Here is a 22,534-nt window from a genome sequence, read left to right on the forward strand (position 1 = left end):
TTCACCAAAATCCAATTGGTTCGACCTTGTCTCAGACCCAACCTGTCCACCAAGTTTCGTCCAAATCTTTCCACAACGTTTTGAGATATCGTGCTATATATCGTTTTGGCCCTATTTCTCAATGGAAAAGAGTCACTTAAAGATTCTCGGATCCAGAACCGGATCCGAATCTTCACCAAATTCTAATCATTTCGTCCTTGTCACATAACAAACCATTGCATCAATTTTAGTCCGAATCCGTCCACAACGTTTTGTGATATCCTGTTCACAATCAGACAAACAGGGGTGAAAACATATCCTGCGCCCAAAGGAAATGTATTGAGCTTCAGGGCTGGAGGATGCCCTTAGGCCCATCAAGCCTGCACAATGATGCTAACATCTCAGTACTCCCTCAACCCTGGTACTTTCAGGTACCTATCAAACTCAATTTTAAAACAATCCATTCAACCTACTCTTACTACCCTTGCCGGGAGACCATTCCATGCATTCACCACTCTCTGAGTGAAAGACCCTTGTCTTACTACAGTGCAAAAAAAAATCCTCTGCTTTACTCTTAAACTGAGACCCCTTGTCCTATCACTGTCGATGATGCGCAAAAATTATTCTGCCCTTGTTTTGTCGATACCCTTCATTATCTTAAACATCTCTATCAAATCCCCTCCCAATTACCTCCATTATAATGTACTAGTGGGGTCACCCGTGGGAATCCCACGGGCATGGATGTGTGTGACATTTCGACATATTGAGTTAGATGCTGCACCTGCACATGCAGTTTCACAATAACACACACACACACACACACACACACACACACACACACACACACACACACACACACACACACACACACCTCGTTTTTTCATTTCTGTATCTCACAATTCGGTCTCTCTCTTATTCACACACCCACACAAACACACACACACACACACACACACTCCAATGCATATACATACACATGCACACACATACACATATACACACACAGACACATACACATATACACATACACACACACAGACACACACACACATGCATACACATACACACATATACATACATACACACACACACACACACACACACACACACACACACACACACACACACGTACACACACATGTACACCCACACACATGCACACACATATATATATACACATACAGACACACATATATACACATACAGACACACACATATATACACATACACACATATATACACACACATACACACGTGTACACACACATGTACAACGACACACATGCACACACATACACATATGCACATACACACATATACACACACATATATATATACACATATACCCATGTACACCCACACACACACATACATAAACACACACACACACAAACACACACACACATATACACACACACACACATATACACATACAGACACACATATATACACATGCACAAAAACACACACACACACACACATACACGCACACACACACGTACAGACAAATGTACATCGACACACATGCACACACATACACACATATGCACACACACATATATATATATATATATATACACATACACACACACACACACACACACAGACATATATATATACACACATACACATATATGCACGCACGCACACACACACACACACACACACATATATGCACGCGCGCGCACACACACACACACACACACACACACACACACACACACACACACACACACACACACACGTCCCACATGTATATATCCCACATCCCACATGTATATACATGTTTAAAGTGTACGTGCCCTTCCCCCCTCCCCCGCCCGGCAACGCTGAGTACTTCTGCTAGTAACTAATGAAATAAAAACGAAGAAATATCTCTGGGTAATTTCCTGAAACTCGGTGAAATTCGCTGAAATTCGCTGAAATTCGCTCGGTGTATCGGTGAAATATTTTATTTGGGCGGTGTATAATTGCTTCGAACGAAATATCTCCAAGCAATTTCCCGTCTGTGTTTCGTGTCCATTGTCCATGCACACGTGAAATGGAGTTTGTTTTTGCACACGTGAAATGAACATGTGAACCTTTACTTCCGGATAATAATGTTGAATGAAATAAAAACGAAGAAATATAGTGGGGTCACCCGTGGGAATCCCACGGGCATGGACGTGTGTGACATTTCGACATATTGAGTTAGATGCTGCACATTCATTTTTACAAAATGGTTACTGGCAAGTCATCAGATCCAGAAATGGTGTAATGAACACAATTTATTTATTTCACATAATATGTGACTCCTCACTCCTCTCCACCTGACACTCTCCTCTCTCTCCACCTGACACTCTCCTCTCTCCACCTAGCACTCCTCTCCTCTCCAATCCCTCACATTCCTCTCCTCTCCAATCCCTCACCTCTCCAATCCCTCACACTCCTCTCCTCTCCAATCCCTCACTCTCCTCTCCAATCGCTCCTCACTCGCCTCTCCAATCGCTCCTCACTCGCCTCTCCAATTGCTCCTCACTCGCCTCTCCAATCGCTCCTCACTCGCCTCTCCAATCGCTCCTCACTCGCCTCTCCAATCGCTCCTCACTCGCCTCTCCAATCGCTCCTGACTCGCCTCTCCAATCGCTCCTCACTCGCCTCTCCAATCGCTCCTCACTCGCCTCTCCAATCGCTCCTCACTCGCCTCTCCAATCGCTCCTCACTCGCCTCTCCAATCGCTCCTCACTCGCCTCTCCAATCGTTCCTCACTCGCCTCTCCAATCGCTCCTCACTCGCCTCTCCAATTGCGCCTCACTCGCCTCTCCAATCGGCTTTCCCCGTCTCGTTTCTCTCGTTTTTCTCCCGTCTCATTCTTTTTCTTGCTCCAAATCGGCCCGTCTCGCCCGTGGGCCCGTCTCGCCCGTCGGCCCGTCTCGCCCGTCGGAATCGGAAATCGGGCCGTCTTGCTTTCTTGCTTGCGCGTAAATACATTGTGTTCATTACACCATTTCTGGATCTGATGACTTGCCAGTAACCATTTTGTAAAAATGAATGTGCAGCATCTAACTCAATATGTCGAAATGTCACACACATCCATGCCCGTGGGATTCCCACGGGTGACCCCGCAAGTTTGCATTGACGTTCATCGACGGACTCGTTCGCCCGTCTCATTCGTTTTCTTGCTGCATCCTGTTCAAGTCTGCGTTCTTCATCGATCGTCTCATTCATTTTGGAAATAGAAGTTTCCAGTTTCCACGCAGCGCATGAATTGTCGCGATCCTCAAGAGGAAGTGTCTCGTAATCATCAAATGATAAATGGCAAGTAAATTATATTGTGGAAAATTAAAGATTTCAAATAAACCTATTTAAAGTGAATGCGCACATAACTAATAAAAAAAACGAAGAAATATCTCTCGGTAATTTCCTGAAATATATTTTACTTCCGGCTAATAATGTTGAATGAAATAAAAACGAAGAAATATATGTCGGCATCATTGTTGACGTTTTTGTGACGACTGTCATCAAACGAAAAAGTAATATATCTAACGGAAAAGCAAAAGCGAATTTTTAATATATATCGACACGTTGCCGTCGGTGTCATGTTGGGCGGTGTATGATACACCATGACGCGATTTTAAAAAATATATCTCTGCATTTTCCCGCGTGTGTGGAATGTTCTCAATTATTGCTGACACCGAGTCTAAAACCATCGATAAAAATGAAATCATATGGTGAGTTAGATTGGAGATAAAGGCGTGAGAGAGACTCAATGGCCTTGAAGTTACAGGCGTTTGAGAATTCATTTCGTTCTATAAACGGCAACTTTCATTGGATTTTCTTCCCGTGTTTTTTCAACCGAGTCTAAAACTATGTTGGCGACTGTGAAAAATGAAATGATATATCGAATTTGATTTGAAATAAAACTGGGAGAGAGAGCAAGACACCACGGGCCTACAAAACAGGCCTCAAAGCTATGCGAGTTAATAAAATGGTGGATATTTGTTTATAATTATATGAAGCCACTCCCAGAATGGGTGGAGCTACTCTGCAAACCGAGTAAGTCACACCCTGGACAGACACCCAACAGACAGACAGACAGACAGACAGAATCATCTACGGCTATTATAATATAGATAAACTCATGTTTCCTTCAGCCAGACCTAGTTTAGTCTAGCTCGGCCCAGAATCAATATAGTTCTCTCCTATCAACCCTCACTAAGGCAGCTATGTCCTTCCTCCAAAGTGCTGCCCAAAACAGTACACGATATTCCAGATGAGGCCTCACTAAATCCCTTGATAGTGCTTACACTACCTTCTTTGATTTATAATCTATCCCCGTACGTATCGGTACAGTATACAACATAAATAATTTTCCTCCTTTATCAATCTTGTGCACCCCATGCATCTTCTGTATCCATCTTGTGCACCCCATGCATCCTCTGTATCCATCTTTGTGCACCTCATGCATCCTCTGTATCCATCTTGTGCACCCCATGCATCCTCTGTATCAATCTTGTGCACCTCATGCATCCTCTGTATCCATCTTGTGCACCCCATGCATCTTCTGTATCCATCTTGTGCACCCCATGCAGCCTCTGTATCCATCTTTGTGCACCTCATGCATCCTCTGTATCCATCTTGTGCACCCCATGCATCCTCTGTATCCATCTTGTGCACCTCATGCATCCTCTGTATCCATCTTGTGCACCCCATGCATCTTCTGTATCCATCTTGTGCACCTCATGCATCCTCTGTATCCATCTTGTCCACCCCATGCATCCTCTGTATCCATCTTGTGCACCCCATGCCTCCTCTGCATCCATCTTGTGCACCCCATGCATCTTCTGTATCCATCTTGTGCACCCCATGCATCCTCTGTATCCATCTTGTGCACCCCATGCATCTTCTGTATCGTTCTTGTGCACCTCATGCATCCTCTGTATCCATCTTGTGCACCCCATGCATCTTCTGTATCAATCTTGTGCACCCCATGCATCTTCTGTATCCATCTTGTGCACCCCATGCATCTTCTGTATCCATCTTGTGCACCCCATGCATCCTCTGTATCCATCTTGTACACCTCATGCATCCTCTGTATCCATCTTGTGCACCTCATGCATCCTCTGTATCCATCTTGTGCACCTCATGCATCCTCTGTATCCATCTTGTGCACCTCATGCATCCTTTGTATCCATCTTGTGCACCTCATGCATCCTCTGTATCCATCTTGTGCACCCCATGCATCTTCTGTATCCATCTTGTGCACCCCATTCATCCTCTGTATCCATCTTGTACACCTCATGCATCCTCTGTATCCATCTTGTGCACCTCATGCATCCTCTGTATCCATCTTGTGCACCTCATGCATCCTCTGTATCCATATTGTGCACCTCATGCATCCTCTGTATCCATCTTGTGCACCTCATGCATCCTCTGTATCCATCTTGTGCACCTCATGCATCCTTTGTATCCATCTTGTGCACCTCATGCATCTTCTGTATCCATCTTGTGCACCCCATGCATCCTCTGTATCCATCTTGTACACCTCATGCATCCTCTGTATCCACCTTGTGCACCTCATGCGTGCGTGTTTTGCCTCCTGTTTTTGTCTATTACGTCCTGATCCGTTCAATGTACTAGCTCTTCCGCGAGCCTCGACTATGTGTACCAAAAGACCATGCTTATCTGCTCTGCCACCCCCTTCAATACTCTGGGATGTACATTATCCAGCCCTGAAGACTTAACTTCCCCTTAGCTTACCGAGCTGCTTTTTCACTTCCTCTACTCCCACTTGGATTTCATCTAAAAGCCGTCATCCACCCCCAAGATAAATACTCTCAACGTTTGGACATTTCTATGATTGTTCCCGTGTAAATGTGAAAGCAAAAAACAAAGTTTTAAAACCCTGCCATCATCATCGACCAATTCTCCTGTTATTCTTCATTGGGCCCACACTCCTCTTTAACCCTTTCCTTACCACTTGAATGTCTTGCCGTTATGTTTAATATTCTCAGCTACAGTATGTTCTTTCCACATTCCCTTATACCTAAGCCTTCGTAGCTAGGTGAAAGCTAATATTAGAGAGCTTCATAAGCGAACCTCTATGGCAATTGCATGTATATGTAAATCCATTCAAAATTTTATGTAAATCCATTCAAAAGTTCACTTTCATTTCAAATTTCACAAAAAAAAAAATTTCAAATTTTTCCCCATTCCCTTGGGAACAAAATTTAATGTTGTCATTTGAAATGTCCCTTCCATGATCCGCCATCTTGTCCCTTCCATGATCCGCCATCTTGTCCCTTCCATGATCCGCCATCTTGTCCCTTCCATGATCCGCCATCTTGCTCACGTGATCTTGCTTTGGTCTGGCGCGACCGATAAATTATTTTCACCTGTTGATTAAAATTATTTTCACCTGGTGATTAAAATCAATAAATCACAATACAGTACTGTACAGAACGGATTTTGAATTCGAAACCGCTCATCATTTATGCCAGCTACACCGACTTCTTTTTTCCACCAGCTACACCAGCTTCAGTTTTCCGCCAGCTGCACCGACTTCATTTAAGCCAGGTACACCAATTTCAGTACGTTCCTGCCAGTCAGACCTACGTACCTGGTCCATTCGACTAGAAGTCTAGACTATATAGCCTACAGTATGTCTTGCCGTCCCTTGGACAAGACTATATAGCCTTGTCCTGCATTCTATCCCAATCTATCCATTCAATAAAATTAATTTGAATTTTAATTCTAACCCAAGATCAAACAACCTAGCCTAGCTAGGCCTAGGCCTACAGATGTTTGCGAGGGCTGCGTACTCGATCGACTGACTATTGTCGACGAAGCTCTCACTCTACGCAATGCGTATTCATATTATTCTACATGATCTCCTGCCCCATTCCTTAGTGGGTGTCGGGAAATGTTTTGCCCCCTACAAAATGTTTCTTCAAAATGTCAACAGGATAACAGGATTGGAACATCACCGGGTACCCCTGCTATAGTAGCAATGCTGGGTACCCCTGCTAGTCTATAATAATAAAAGACAGTGTCCGTCCGTCTGTCTCCTCCATAACTCCAAAACCATGAGACCGAGCAGCCCCAAACTTTGCATGCATACATGTGGACCTCCAACAGATTGCAAGGATGAAAACTGGGTGTTTGGGTGTTATAACATCCTTTTTGAAGATTATTAGCGAGGTGCTCATAATAAAAAATAACCCGGTGTGGTGGTTTACCAATATGAGGGCCCGCCATCTTGGTCAGCCCACTGCACCTCGCTGGGTTCTTAAGCTGCCATTTTGTTTTGGCCTACTCAAACGTGCCTTGCCTTGGAAATACGATCGATTGATTATCATTACATAATTGAAGCATATCATCAAAATCTGGATTCGGAAATGAGGAATGGATACTGTAGGCTAAATAATGTCCAAATCTGGAGTGAAATCTGACAAAATTTACCATATCTTGCGATTTTATAACCAAGTGTATATATGCATTTATTTAAGCGAGGTTGGGATTCTCGTTCTGGTGTTGTTGTTTTTTTTTGTTTTTTTTACTTTGTCAGGTAAAACGCATCTCGCAATACGAGATCAGTGCTGGTGATAGATATACACATCTCGCTATACGAGATCGGTGCCGGTGATAGATATACACATCTCGCTATACGAGATCGGTGCCGGTGATAGATATACACATCTCGCTATACGAGATCGGTGCCAGTGATAGATATACACATCTCGCTATACGAGATTGGTGCCGGTGTGTGTGTGTGTGTTGCTATGTGTGTGTGTGTTACTGTGTGTGTGTGTGTGTGTGTGTGTGTGTGTGTGTTACTGTGTGTGTGTGTGTGTGTGTGTGTGTGTGTGTGTGTGTGTGTGTGTGTGTGTGTGTGTTACTGAAACTGAACGAAACTGTCAGCTGAAGGAGCAAAATAATGTCATTTTCTTACACGAATGGTTTATTAAATTGCAGAAGCATAGCCTGGTGCTTCGTAAGCAGTTTGTGAGTGTAACTTCCATGGGATAGGGTGTCATTCCACTGCATCAGAGTCCACTGTACCTGCGATCTATTTTTAAAATTCCCTCTTGATGATGGACCCAGATTGCGTATATCATATTCCCATCAGGAAGCGACTTATTGTTACCCGGCAACGCCGGCTACTTTTGCTAGTACCTAATAAATACCTTCTGTTTATCCTTCATTAGACTCCGTACCACTGTGCTTATCCACCATGATTTCTTTCTGCCTCTACGTTTACACCTCACTGGAATATACCTATTCTGCACTCTACACATTTGCTCCTTGAAGGTTTCGCTTTTTTCTGATGTAGAATGCCAACTCATTAGCTTTTCCCAAACTTTTTTCCCCAATACCTACCTACAAAGTTTGCTATCTTGAAATCTAATATCCTTATACCCTCGCCCTCAATCTATAACCCATCAATTTGTACCTTGCCTCGGAGTGCTCAGACTATACTCTACCCACATCATCCGTAGCCCATGTGCCACAACTAATGTCCCTCTATCATGACCGGTCAAAACGCCATCCAATATTCCATCAATATCCCTCACCCCCATCCCTCTGAAACAACACAAAATCCGATTTTGATTTTCGGTCCTTGCACAAAATGGAGAGTCCACATACCCAATAACCTCATGCCCGATTTAAAAAAAAAAAATTCCCTGGCCTACCTCCCTTCTCCATCCCATGTCCGCCACCACATGCACCAGCAGCATCAACACCACTGACTGCATCATCCACACCACAACCCTCACGTGGACCGACAGCTTAAGGGGCCTAAATGATGATTGAAGGAGTAAGATAACGCAACTGAATGTCAATGGTTCTAGTTGACAATAAGTTGAGTGTGTGACCGCTGACAGCTTGGCGTCCCTTTATAATGACGGCGTTAAAAAAACAAACTTATTCCCTTTCTATTGTAGAATTGCAAAGAAGAAGTCTTTTCATCTGGCCCACCTCGGAGTGCAGGCCTCGGCCTAGAGCTGCCTGCTTTCCCATTCCATGCAGGCGGAAACCTGCGGTCAAGTGAATCGCGTATATCAGTCGCGAGCATCGATTCGGTCAGCAGTATCGCAGAGAGACGCAGTACATTGGATTGTGTAAGCCATGTGCCCTACATGACACACACCACGCATCGATAACTACACAGCCTCTGAACTCTCCGCGACTCTACTGATCGTGCAGTCTTCATACCCGAGCACTCAGCCGGAGTTTAGTGCACATCCCGCATTCCAAAAGAATCATACACTCCAGGAAGCATTTTCTGAGGCCTTGATTTTCGTGTTGTTTTTGTTGCGTAGAGTTCGTTGGTGCTTCAACAAGAGAAGTTGACGAAGACCGAAGTACGGTCCCTGCTCCTTGTTTTCCTCTACATTGTCAGGCACATACCTCCAGGTGTGTTCAGCCTCACCCTCCGGGGTTATGTTAGGTTAGGTATCAGAGAAAATTCAAGCAGTCTCGGTATAATGGATGTTTATACTCTATTTCTGACATGGATGGTTTACAGATGCCTTTCCAACATTCCCAAGCTTTTGCACCGAGTCCTTTGAGTCCCTTATAATTCTCAAATCACGTGTATTTCCAGATGCCCTGCTTGCTTACTGGAAGCAGCTCACTCCAGCCAACATTCCTGGATTCTTTAGCCTACTAAAGTGAGTTTCGTATTTAGATACTAATCCCTACTTAACAACATCGTAACCTTAGTGTTATTAGAATGTTATCAAAAGCGCAACCTTCGTTCTAACCTTCCGGTACTGTCATTAGGATGTGTGTGAAGCTTTTCAAGTATTGTGGGAAAAACCATCATGGCACCAGGTAAGAAGAGGAATCCGCTAGAATGAGGAATTGTCACCTCTTTTTAGTTTTGGCAAGCCTGTGATAACATAGATTAGTTTATTTGGAATTATAAATCCTGAACGCATCTGTCCCATCAAAACACTTTCATGTCGGCCATATTGTTTTTTTTTCAATTGCAGTTGCGTGTAATATTGTATTGGTGTTAAAATCATATTGTTTTATTTTATTTCCTCAAAGTTGGAGTTTTTATTGTAATTTAAGTATATGATTCATCAACGTTCTTCATCTTCTTCACTCTCAGCACCACATTAGACCAATCACATCACCCAGGATCTCGCAGCCACACGACGGCGCTCGTCCGCCGATCCCAAACTCTACCCACCCGTCGATCTGCTCATGGGATGCCTAGAGCCGCTCGAGTTCGTTCACCTGATGGTACGGAGCGTCACTTAGCTCAAACTCATTGGATGATTTCAATGGTAATTAACGGCATGACTCTTCTTAGCCTCCAGATGAAGAGTTCAGGTGAATTAAATCTTTGCTCTGTTTATATTTCCAAACCCAGCCACTGGTGCAGGTAAGGTATTCTGTACATCATCAGGGTCCCAACCCCAGAAAAATGGGGGTGGGAGTGGAGTTAGCAGCAGGAAAGGTATCCGGCTGTAAAACCACTGGGTTGGAATCAGCAGGAAAGGAATCCAAATGACGGTTGATATGAGTGAGATTGGCACTCATATTGGGCCGTACCCATAAGCGACGCGCTGGTACCTGCCCATACCATGTGAGAAATAAGCATGGTCTACCAGCCAGTGGATGAAGATGGCCGAAGAAGGAGGTCAGAATGAGAGATGAAAAGTTGACCCAATTTGTAATAGCAAGTCTAGATGTTGCTAACTTGACAGGAAGAAGTAATGAAGTAACCGACCTGATGGTGAGAAAAGGAATAAATTAATGCGTCTTCAGGAAATGAGGTGAAAGGGAAACAAAGCAAGAGAAATTACAAAGCAAAGCAAGAAAAAGGTAGTGGATATAAACTTTATTACCATGGGCAGGATGGGAGGGGAACTGGTGTTGAAGTAGTACGATGTGAGTAAATGAAGGACTAGGTGTCTAGAAATGTCTGCTAGAAAATGTCTGCTGTTCTTCTTCTGCTCCAATCGGATCATCTGATCATGTCCTTGTTAAAGTGGACATCTCTCTGACCATCCTCAGGGAGCCTGCTCAGCGTCGACGAGTCTGGCATTTCACTCAGGCCAACTGGCACGGTCTTCAAGCAGCCATCAATCATCTGGACTGGTCTCCCATCTCTACCACCTCTGACATCAACTCATCCTGGGAATTCTTCCAAAGTAAATTGCTCTCTCTCATGCACAGATTTATCCCATCTCGTCTTCAGTTGTCATACCCTTCCTCCCGTCCATGGTACACGGAATCTTGTGGTGAGGCTGTTGCCCAGAAACAACTTGCCTTCGTCTCCTGGAAAGCAAATCCAACGGAAGGAAATCTCATTTCCTTTCACAAAGCCCGAAACAAGTGTGTGTCCACCCTCAGGAGAGCCAGGAAACAATATCTCTCCGTTCTCAAGACCGAACTCTCTTATCTGTCTCCCTCTTCCAAATCCTGGTGGCGTCTGGTCAAATCCGTTTCTGGTGTTTGTTCCCCCTCCATCCCCTCCCTTACCTCAAACGGCTACACAGCTGACTCCGCACGTGAAAAAGCTGAATGCCTCAACTCTGTGTTTGCCTCTAAATCTTGTGTCCCAAACCCATCCCTCTCTGTACCCACCATACCCAGTCGTACCCTGCTGCTCCTGGACTCCGTGTCCTTTCCTCCTGACAAGGTGGAAAAGTTTCTGTCAACACTCGACTCTGATTCTGCAACTGGACCCGACGGCATCAGCCCACGGGTCCTAAAATCCTGCTCTGCCGCTCTATCTCACCCTCTCTCTGTTCTCTTCACCCTCTCTTTTGCTCAAGGTCAACTGCCATCTGCTTGGAAATCAGCCAACATCACCGCTTTGCACAAAAAAGGTGCAAAAACAGATCCTAGCAACTACAGACCAATCAGCCTTCTCCCAATTATCAGCAAAGTCATGGAATCCATCATTGCTTCGGATATGAAATCTTTCCTCTTCTCCAATGGCTTGATCTCTGACCATCAATTTGGTTTCAGACCAGGTCACTCTACTCTGGACATGCTGCTTCTGCTGTCTCAACAATGGATGGAGGTCCTCAATGCCAAACAGGAAATTAGAGCTGTCTCCCTCGATATATCACGTGCCTTCGACACGGTCTGGCACCCCGCTCTGCTCACCAAACTCTCCTCCTTTGGTATCCATGGAAATCTCCACGCATGGCTGGCGGACTTCCTCTCTAGTCGTCGTCAACGTGTGGCCCTGAATGGGTTTCTCTCATCTCCTCTTCCTGTTCAGGCTGGAGTTCCCCAAGGCAGTGTTCTGGGCCCCGTGCTTTTTCTGGTCTTCATCAATGATCTCTCTGACTCTCTTGAAAATCCTCTCTATCTCTTTGCTGATGACTCCACTCTCTGCCGCTCCATTCCTCTTCCCTCAGATCGGCAGTCTGCAGCCTCCTCACTCTCTGAAGACTTGGACAAAATCACAGACTGGTCAAACAAGTGGAACATGTCTTTCAATCCTGACAAATCTCACACTCTTACTATGTCTCTCCGAAAAGATCGACTGGACAACCCTCCCATCTACTTTCTCAACAATCCTCTCCAAGAAGTTCTGTCGCTGAAGCTTTTGGGTCTCACTATCTGCCATGATCTTTCTTGGGAAAACCACATTTCAAAGCTGGCCTCCAAAGCCAGTCGCCGACTGGGCATCCTCCGTCGTGCGAAGTCCTTCCTCGGCACACCTGAGCTCCTCACCACATACAAGGCTTTCATCCGCAGCTCAATGGAATACTGTTCTCCCCTATGGGCCGGTGCTCCTGCCTCACACCTAGCTCGGCTTCACGCTGTTGAAACCAAAGCTTTTAGAATTATTGGAATCTCCCGCGATGATGCTATCTCTGAGGGCCTTTCACTCACTCACCGCAGGCAGGTAGGTGGTCTTTCTGTCTTCTACCGACTCCTCTCCGGCCTTGCACCCCCAGCTCTCTCTGTGCTCTGTCCCCCAAATATTCCTACAGGTCGCACAAGATCTGCCAGCAACTCTCTGATGGTTAAACTGCCGAAATCTCGGCTCTCTGCTCACCTTCACTCTTTCATTCCTCTTTTCTCCCGCCTCTGGAACAAACTCCCTCACTCCCTTCAATCCCACCCCTCCCTCCAGGTCTTTAAAACAGCTGTTCACCACCATCTTTTTCTTTGTACCACCACCATTGCTCTTTCCACCACAACCACCACCATTCGCTCTTTCACGAGCCTCGATCTTTTATACAAAAAAAAAAAAAAAAAAAAAAAATCTCTTATCTTCCCCCATCCAAAACCTTGATCTTTTCTACCCCCGCTAATTCACCCCAGATCCACCTTGTTTGAAATTCCAACTTCTTTCCTGGAAGTCCTGGCAGTGTCCATATGTTTTATACCTCTCCCACCGCCCCCTTCCCATGCCCCCCCCCCCCCCTAAAGCCCTCGCCCTCTCTCAGATCTCTCGATGTCTCCATGTCTCTTGGTCCCTGCTCTCAAATGTTGTGTTTGTGTCCTTCCCCCTCTCTCCCCATCTTGTCTACCGCTCCCGATGTTATATGTTTTATGTGTTGGTTTGTCTTTCTGTGTGATTAATGTTCGCTCTTTCACGAGCCTAGATCTTGTATACAAAAAAAAAAAAAAAAAAAAAAAAGGTGCTGACAGTGGATATAAGTAGTGATGGAATCGTTAAAAGTAAAACTAGAAATCGGAGGTGAAATGTGGAACATAGTTAGTTGTTATGCACCACAGATTGGTTGTGGACCTGAGGAGAAAGAAGAATTCTGGGAACAAATGGACAATGGAATACAAATAATACCAAGTAGTGACGAGTGACGGATTAATGGTGGCAGGTGACCTAAATGGACAAGTGGGGAGAGAAGGAGTGGGATATGCGGATATCCATGGTGGACATGATTTTGTAGGAGTAAATGATGGTGTCAAGATCTGGGAGTTCACTGTGTCATAACAATAGGTAATACTCAACACTTGGTATCAAAAACGTACTAACCACCTTATGGCCTATAATAGTGGTGGTAGAGAAACACAGTTGGATTACATCATGGATAGGAAAGAATATGAAAAGGAAGCAAAGAAGTTCAAAGTCTTCCCAAGTGAGGAACTGACCACCCAACACAGAGTGCTGATGATAGAGCTGACGGTAAAAATAAAACAACAGCCAAACACAGAATAGATAAACAGAACATCAGGTGGTGGAAACTCAAAGATCTGGAAGTGAAGGAGAAGTTTAGAGAGCAGATGGAGACACGATACTTAAGAAGCGGTGGAACCTGGTGGCGGATAGGATTAGAGAAAATTGAAAAGTGTAGAGAATAGGAATGAGGAATGTCGGAAAATAGACTTAGGGGTGGAATGAAAACACGGAAAGTACAGTTATAGAAAACATGGTGTTAAAGAAGTGAAATCAGTCAGGGTTTTCTTTGTACAGAGTCAAAGTTCGTGGAAGAGCTGGTACACAGAACGGATCATGAAGCATCAAAACAAAAGGAACAGTAGAGAGGGGAGACACAAACAGCAGAGTTCCTAACCTCTGTCGCTCGCTCTCTCTCTCTCTCTCTCTCTCTCTCTCTCTCTCTCTCTCTCTCTCTCTCTGTACCCACCCTTCCCAGTCAAACCCAAAAACCCAACTGCTCCTGGACTCGTCTTTTGCACCTGAGGTGGAAACGTTTTCAGCAACCCTCACTCTGACTCTGCAACTGAACCAGACAACATCAGCTCACGTGTCCTAAAATCTGCGCTGCTGCTCTTGCACTTCCTCTCTCTCTCTCTGGCCTTTTCACCCTGTTATTGTCCCCCGCCGCACCGCGGAGCGAAAGGGGGACTATGGTTTTCCCGTCCGTCCGTCCGTGCGTGCGGGCGTGCGTAAGCGAAGGACAGAATTCTAATTTGGTGTGTGGGTGTACCGAGGCATAAGGAAGAACGCTATTGAAAATTGGTCAGCACATCAAAATCCAAGATGGCCGCCGCCATGTATGTCTGACGCCATGTATGTCCGAACCTTGTGAGCAGAATATCTTGAAAAATAAGCGAAGTACCAACTTCTAATCTGGTGTGTGGGTGTACCGAGGCATAAGGAAGAACGCTATTGAAAATTGGTCGGCACATCAAAATCCAAGATGGCCGCCGCCATGTATGTCTGAACCTTGTGAGCGGAATATCTTGAAAAATAAACGAACTACTAACGTCTAATCTGGTGTGTGTATCTAGGCACAAGGAAGAACGCTGTTGAAAATTGGGTTGCCACGTCAAAATCCAACATGGCCACCGCCATGTATGTCTGAACCTTGTGAGCAGAATATCTTGAAAAATAAGCGAAGTGCCAACTTCTAATCTGGTGTGTGGGTGTACCTAGGCATAAGGAAGAACGCTATTGAAAATTGGGTCGCCATGTCAGAATCCAAGATGGCCGCCTCCATATATATGTCTGAATCTTGAGCGAAATATCTTGAAAAATAAACGAACTACTAACTTCTAATCTGGTGTGTGGCTGTATCTAGGCACAAGGAAGAAAGCTTTTGAAAATTGGGTTGCCACGTCAAAATCCAACATGCCCGCCGCCATGTATGTCTGAACCTTGTGAGCGGAATATCTTGAAAAATAAGCGAAGTACCAACTTCTAATCTGGTGTGTGGGTGTATCTAGGCATAATGAAGAACGCTATTGAAAATTGGATCGCCACGTCAAAATCCAAGATGGCCACCACCATATACATGTCTGAACCTTGTGAGCGAAATATCTTGAAAAATAAATGAACTACTAACTTCTAATCTGGTGTGTGGGTGTATCTAGGCATAAGGAAGAACGCTATTGAAAATTGGGTCGCCACGTCAAAATCCAAGATGGCCGCCACCATATATATGTCTGAACCTTGAGCGAAATATCTTGAAAAATAAACGAACTACTAACTTCTAATTTGGTGTGTGGGTGTATCTACGCATAAGAGAGAACGATATTGAAAATTGGGTCGCCACGTCAAAATCCAAGATGGCCGCCTTGCGTCTTCCACTTTGTCAACTCACATCACTTCACCGACGGGGGACCTAGGCGTAACGCTTGTTTACCATAAGTCATCTTCCATCTGTTAGGAAATCAGTCAACATCACAGCATTACATAAAAAGTGCAAAAAGGTTTCATTTATCAGCAAGGTCATGGAATCCATCATCGCAGTTGACATAAAATCATTCCTTTTCTCTAACAACCTGATCTCAGGTCATCAATTCTGATTCAGACATTGTCACTCTACCTTGGACCTGCTGCTTATACTCTTCTAAAAATGGACGGAGGCCCTCAATGTCACAAATGAGATCAGGGCTTTCTCTCTTGATATATCTCGAGCTTTCAATACAGTCTGGTGTTGACGAGTCTCAGGTTGACGAGCACGAGTTTTATCCCTGGTGTTGGGCTAGCGGCTAGGGTGCCGGCTTAGGAACCAAGGATCATGGGTTCGAATCCCGGTCGATCGCTGAATTAACGCCAGGGGGGTTGACTCAGCCTGTCATCCTTCCGAGGTCGGCTAATTGAGTACCAGTTCACTGGTAATTCCCTGTTTGTCGTTAAAGGCGGCAAAAAGGGTTGGCGTCAGGAAGGGCATCCGGCCGTAAAACATTGCTTCAAATAGGGGACCGAAAAACAACAACAACCATGGTTCCCGAAAAAGGCCAACCCCCGCTTTGCGGGGAAAAATGGCCTCTAAAGGTGGTTTTTTTCAATACAGTCTGGCATTCCGCATTGCTCTCCAAACTGTCTGCCTTTGGAATCCAAGGCCAACTCCACTCTTTGATTGCTGACTTCCTCCAGTCTCTTAGCCAACATGTGGGTCTCAATGGACTTGTTTTATCTCCACTCCCTTTCAAGGCTGGTGTGCCCCAACACAGTGTTCTAGGCCCCAACTTATTCGTAATCTTCATCAATGATCTCACTAACTCTATGAAAACTCCTCTGACTCTTTGCTGATGACTCCACTCTCTGCTGTGTCATCCCTCATCCTTCTGACAGACAGGCTGCAGCCTCTTCCCTCTCCCCAGACCTTCAGAAAATCACAATCCGGTCAAACACTTGGAATAGATAAATTCTGAGAAATTCAATTCAAGTCTTTCAATTCTGAGAAATCCCACAAACTCACTCTCTCAACGAAAGGACCAGGACGCATACCCTCCCATTTACTTTCTCAACAACCCTCTTGAAGAGGTTCAGCCACTCAAACTCTTGGGTCTCTCTCTTAGCCATGATCCCTCTTGCGTAAGCCACATTTCGAAGTTGGCCTCCAAAGCTAGAGGCCGACTGGGCATCCTCCGTCATGCAAAGTCCTTTCTCGGGACACTGAAACTCCTATCCGCCAACAAGGCTTTTATCCGCAGGTTGATGGAGTACTGCTCGCCCCTCTGTTCTGGCTCCCCTGCCTCACATCTTGCTCAGCTTGACACAGTGGAAACCAAGGCCTTCACGATCATTGGAATATCTGACGATGAAGCTGAGTCTATGGGCTTATCACTTCCATTGCCTATGGGTCGATGGTCTCTCTGTCTCCTTCTGCCTCCTTTCTGGTCTTGCACCCTCTGCCCACTTCGTCCTTTCCCTACCCCCTCCAGGTATCTGCATGACATACTTGGTCCACCAGCAACCCCCTCCTAGTGATGCTTCCAAATTCCAGTACCACTGCTCACCTCCCTCAATTGTTCCTCTTTTTTTCCCCCACCTGTAGAACCACTTTCCACATTCTCTTCGATCTCATTCTTCCCTCCATGTCTTCAAGACAGCTGATCACCACCATCCCAAATCATCCCCCATCCAAAACCATGATCTTTTCGACACCCATTAAACCACCCCCATCCCTCCCTAAATTTTGCTTCTGTATCCATCTTGTCACCCCTTGCATTCTCCCCTACAGCCCTCATCAATACCACATCCCTTTTTGTCCGTATCCCTCTATTTTCACCCTCGGCCCGGCTGTGGGAATTTCCCCTTCCTCATTCTGCTGTTCTTTTTCTTATGTTCCGTCCTGATACGTTCTGTGCTCTAGCTCTTCCACGCGCCTTGACTATGTATACAAAAAAAAAAGAAGGAAGAAGAAAAAGAACAAGAAGAAGACTAATGCCACTTGTTTGTGTCCCCACTGGATTTGTTATTTTACTGTATGCCTTTTGTTTATGTAATGTTAATTGCTAGGTCTATACCTGGCTATTGGCTTGGCTTGCGGTTGTATTTTGTCATCCATTTTGTTTTACTCGTTTGTTCATTCAATTAGCTATCCTGAAAACAGTTGATGTAGTGAGGTAAACTTTCATCTTATTTCTCATGTGCCCAGGTGTGGAGGTCACTGGAGCCTTACTGGCCGCTCATCTTTCCACTGAGGTCTGTCTTAACATCCTGGATATTTTAGATCTCTTCACAACTCATCACAAGGTGATTACCAATAACCTGTTTTTTTTTTTGTTTTTTTTGGTCAACCTGTTTTTTTTTGGTCAACCTGTCAACCTGTTTTACGTCAACAGTTCATTCATTATTATTATTGTGAAAATGTCTGTGGAGTGTTTTGTTCTGAAATGGAGCAGGCTGTTTTGTTCTGATTCTTTAATTTGTGTCCAAGCCATTCCCCCAGTAAGATTTATCTTGTATGGCTCATCTATTTATTATGTACATGAGGAGGAGCAGAACTCAAGAAAAGAAGCGAACATATCGGAATAAAAGACAGAAAAGAGAATACAAGATGATACTAATGAGCAATTAGCAGTATTTTAAAATTTTATCCTTATATCTAAACATTCCTACACTGGGTTCTCCACACTCTTGGAGTGATTTCGGACAAAATGATGGTCGCGTTGGTATTCCTTGTAGTTTCCATTGTGGATAATGACCTTCTCAATAGTTACCCTCACCGAAGGAGAGGGTATTGTATTTGGGTCCGTTTGTGTGTCTGTCAATTCTGTCAATTGTCTGTCAATGTTCTGGGTCTTGTTATATTAACTGATACATTCGGTTATATTCATCAATAACAAGAAGTCCTATATGTATTGTACATTTATTGGAGAACAATTTTACTATTGGTTCCCGGTTGATTTATGGTAATATTATTACTGGTAAACTACAGAATGTCCAGGGTGTGTACCCTGGATACGAATAGGTACACCGTATCCCTGCGTGTCGTAAGAGACGACTAAGAGGGTTGGCGTCAGGAAGGGCATCCGGCCATAAAAACATTGCCTCAAAAAAAAGGGAACCATGACAATTACAACTACATATGGGCAGGGTACAGCCCGAAGTGGAGATCGGTTTCTGAGGTTTGGGACATGGAATGTAGGGACAATGACAGGGAGATCAGGAGAAGTGGTGGAAGTTTTGGTCAGAAGAAGAGTGGACATATGTTGTGTGCAAGAGAGGAGATGGAAGGGAAGTGGTGTGAGAATGGTGAAGGGTAGGCAGGGACAGAAATACAAGTTTGTGTGGCAAGGCTGCCCGGAGGGCGTGAATGGTGTTGGTGTCCTGTTTTCTGAGGAGTTTGTAGACAGTGTGGTGAGTGTGACTAGAGTGAGTGATAGGTTGATGATGGTGAAAATGATGATTGGAAAGCTCTTGGTGAACGTCATCTCGGGATATGCTCCGCAGGTTGGTCGAAGCGATGAAGAAAAGGACAAGTTCTGGTGTGCGATAGAGAAGCTGATGGAAAACGTGAAAGATGAGGAAGTTGTTGTGGTAGGAGGAGACCTAAATGGACATGTGGGAAGGAGTATGGATGGTTTTGACGGAGTTCATGGGGGTTACGGATATGGTGTGAGAAATGGAGAAGGTGAAAGGATTTTGGAGTTTGCTGATGGAGCTGATTTGTTGATTTGTAATACTCAGTTCCAGAAAGAGGATAATAAGCTTGTTACATACACGTCAGGTGGGTCGACGACAACCGTTGACTACCTGATGGTGCGTAGGCGAGATAGGGGGCACCTCCGGGACACAAAGGTGATCCCGGGGGAGGAGGCTGTTTCACAGCACCACTTCGTTGTCTGCGACGTAAGGGTGAAAGGTGCGAGGAGAGCTCTGCGGGTGAAGTACCAACCGAGAATGAAGGTGTGGAGGTTGAAAGAGGTGACAGTAAGGGAGGCATTAAAAGAGAGGCTGAGTAGGGTCGAGGATGATGTGGTTGAGCTTGAAAGTGGTTGGATGTCAATGAAAGCTTGTCTGTTGGGAGCCGTTGGTGAGGTATGTGGATGGACAAAAGGACCACCGAGGCACTCGGAAACATGGTGGTGGGATGATGAAGTTGGAAAGAGGATTGACGAGAAGAGGAAGAAGTTCAAGGAGTGGCAGAAGGCGAAGGGTACGGGTGCAGAAACAGCAGAGCATGAAAGTTATAAGGCAGCCAGGAAGGCTGCAAAGAAAGAGGTAGCAAAGGCGCAGGAGGCATGTAGGAAAATGTTCGGAGAACGCTTGGATTCGGAAGAGGGTCAGAAAGCAGTATTCAGGATTGCAAAGCAGATAGCGAAAGAGAGGTGTGATGTGATGGGGGTGAGTTGCTTGAAGGATGAAGTGGGACAAATCGTTGTCGACCCAGATGGAATTAAAGGAAGATGGAAAAGATATATGGAAATGCTGTTGAATACAGAGAATGAATGGGATGGCAACATAGAGAGTAACCCTGTTTTAGGACCGGCAGAGAAGATAACTGAGAAGGAAGTTGAGGAAGCGATAAAAGCAATGAAGGGTAGAAAAGCGGGAGGGCCGACGGGAGTTGTGGGAGATATGCTGAAGGCAGCAGGAAGTTGGGGTGTGAAGAGAATGACAGAGATCTGTAATCTGGTGGTGAAAGAAGGCCGCATTCCAGTGGATTGGGAACTGAGTACCCTCATCCCTCTATACAAGGGGAAAGGTGACCCTCTGGAGTGTGGCTCGTACCGAGCGATAAAGTTATTGGAGCATGGAATGAAGGTATTGGAAAGGGTGTTGGAGAGGAGGATAAGGAAGAAAGTGAAGATCGACGAAATGCAGTTTGGATTCATGCCAGGAAGAGGAACGACAGACGCGCTTTTCATTGTGAGGCAGTTGCAGGAGAAGTACATGGAGAAGAGGAAGAAGTTGTTTCTTGGGTTTGTTGATCTGGAGAAAGCATTCGATAGGGTACCACACAAAGTATTGACATGGGCATTGAGGAAGTTAGGAGTGGAGGAATGGTTGATCAGAGTAGTGATGGCAATGTACAAAAGAGCGCGCACAGCTGTAAAGACGAAGGACGGGAACAGTGGTGAGTTTGAGGTGAAGGTGGGAGTGCATCAGGGGTCGGTACTAAGTCCATTACTATTTGTAGCTGTGATGGAGGTGCTGGCTCAGAACGTAAAGGAGGGTTTACCGTGGGAGTTGTTGTATGCAGATGATCTGGTGTTGATTGCGGAAAGTATGGATGGACTGAAGGAAAAGATGAACACGTGGAAGGAATGTATGGAGACAAAAGGTCTGAAGGTGAATATCGGAAAGACGAAGGTGATGGCAAGTGGTAAAGCATTTGGTGAGGTGGAAAGAACTGGTAAGTGGCCCTGTCCTGTGTGTAGGAAGGGTGTCGGAGTGAACTCCATTCAATGTACAATGTGCGCTGAGTGGGTTCATCAAAAATGTAGTGGTCTGAGAGGGTCATTAACCAGTGTGGCAGCTACATTCAAATGTAAGGTGTGCACAGAGGGAGCTGCAGATGGAGGAAATGTTGAGTTGGATCTTGGAGATGGCGTGAAGCTGGAAGGTGTGAAAACATTTTGCTACCTCGGAGACATGCTGAATGGAGAAGGTGGATCAGACTCGGCAACGGTTGCTCGAGTGAGATGTGCATGGAAGAAGTTTCGGGAACTGGGTGGCGTGCTGATGATGAGGGGAGTGTCGTTGAAGCTGAAGGGAAAGGTGTATGCTGCATGTGTGAGAAGTGTTATGATTTATGGGAGCGAGACATGGGTAATAAACGTAGAGCAGCAACGAAGGTTGGAAAGGGTGGAAATGCGAATGGTTCGGTGGATGTGTGGAGTATCGTTGAGAGAGAGGAAGACAAATGATGAATTGCGAAAGATGATGGGAATAGAGCCTGTGATTGATGCTGTGAAGAGGAACAGGTTGAGATGGTTTGGTCATGTGTTGAGGAAGGATGAAAGTGACTGGTTGAGAAGAGTGATGGAAATGAATGTAGAAGGAAGCAGAGGACGGGGAAGACCGAAAAAGACTTGGCTAAAGATGGTGGAAGAAGAAATGCGGGCAAGGGGGTTAACAAGGAGAGATGCAGAAAATAGGGCAAAATGGAGAAGATTGTCATGGGGACCGCAAGGCTAACCCCCGCTCTAGTAGGGAAAATGGCCTTAAAATGCATGTTGTTGTTGTTGTTGTTGTGTGTCTGTCAAAATCGAAGATTCACAATTATACTGGTTGGCAAGGTCTGTTATTCTGTCGGTCTGTCTGTCTGTCTGTCTGTCTGTTTGTCAAAATCGAAGATTCACAATTATAATGGTTGGCCAGGTCTGTTATCCGGTCGGTCTGTCTGTCTGTCTGTCTGTCTGTCTGTGTGTTTGCAAAAATCGAAGTTTCGCAAGTATATTGGTATTTCATGTCTGTTATTCGGTCTGT

At 45.1% G+C, this 22,534-nt stretch overlaps 2 protein-coding genes across 5 annotated transcripts in view; both read left to right on the forward strand.

The window, feature by feature from the left end:
• Positions 1-22,534, forward strand: part of LOC137439066 (dedicator of cytokinesis protein 9) — a 160,197-nt gene that overhangs the window by 120,169 nt on the left and 17,494 nt on the right. For all 4 annotated transcript variants that reach the window (XM_078767731.1, XM_078767730.1, XM_078767733.1 and 1 more), the window contains 6 exons: positions 8,904-9,080; positions 9,282-9,375; positions 9,566-9,632; positions 9,745-9,795; positions 10,079-10,212; positions 18,255-18,352. In XM_078767731.1, the coding sequence (XP_078623857.1) occupies positions 8,904-9,080; positions 9,282-9,375; positions 9,566-9,632; positions 9,745-9,795; positions 10,079-10,212; positions 18,255-18,352 (621 nt within the window). The remainder of the gene's footprint in view (positions 1-8,903; positions 9,081-9,281; positions 9,376-9,565; positions 9,633-9,744; positions 9,796-10,078; positions 10,213-18,254; positions 18,353-22,534) is intronic.
• Positions 1-22,534, forward strand: part of LOC137439064 (nucleoside diphosphate kinase B) — a 148,346-nt gene that overhangs the window by 14,354 nt on the left and 111,458 nt on the right. The window lies entirely within an intron of this gene.

The sequence above is a fragment of the Myxine glutinosa genome, chromosome 13 (genome assembly GCF_964187855.1).
Source record: "Myxine glutinosa chromosome 13, kmMyxGlut1.1, whole genome shotgun sequence".
Classification (NCBI taxonomy): domain Eukaryota; kingdom Metazoa; phylum Chordata; class Myxini; order Myxiniformes; family Myxinidae; genus Myxine; species Myxine glutinosa.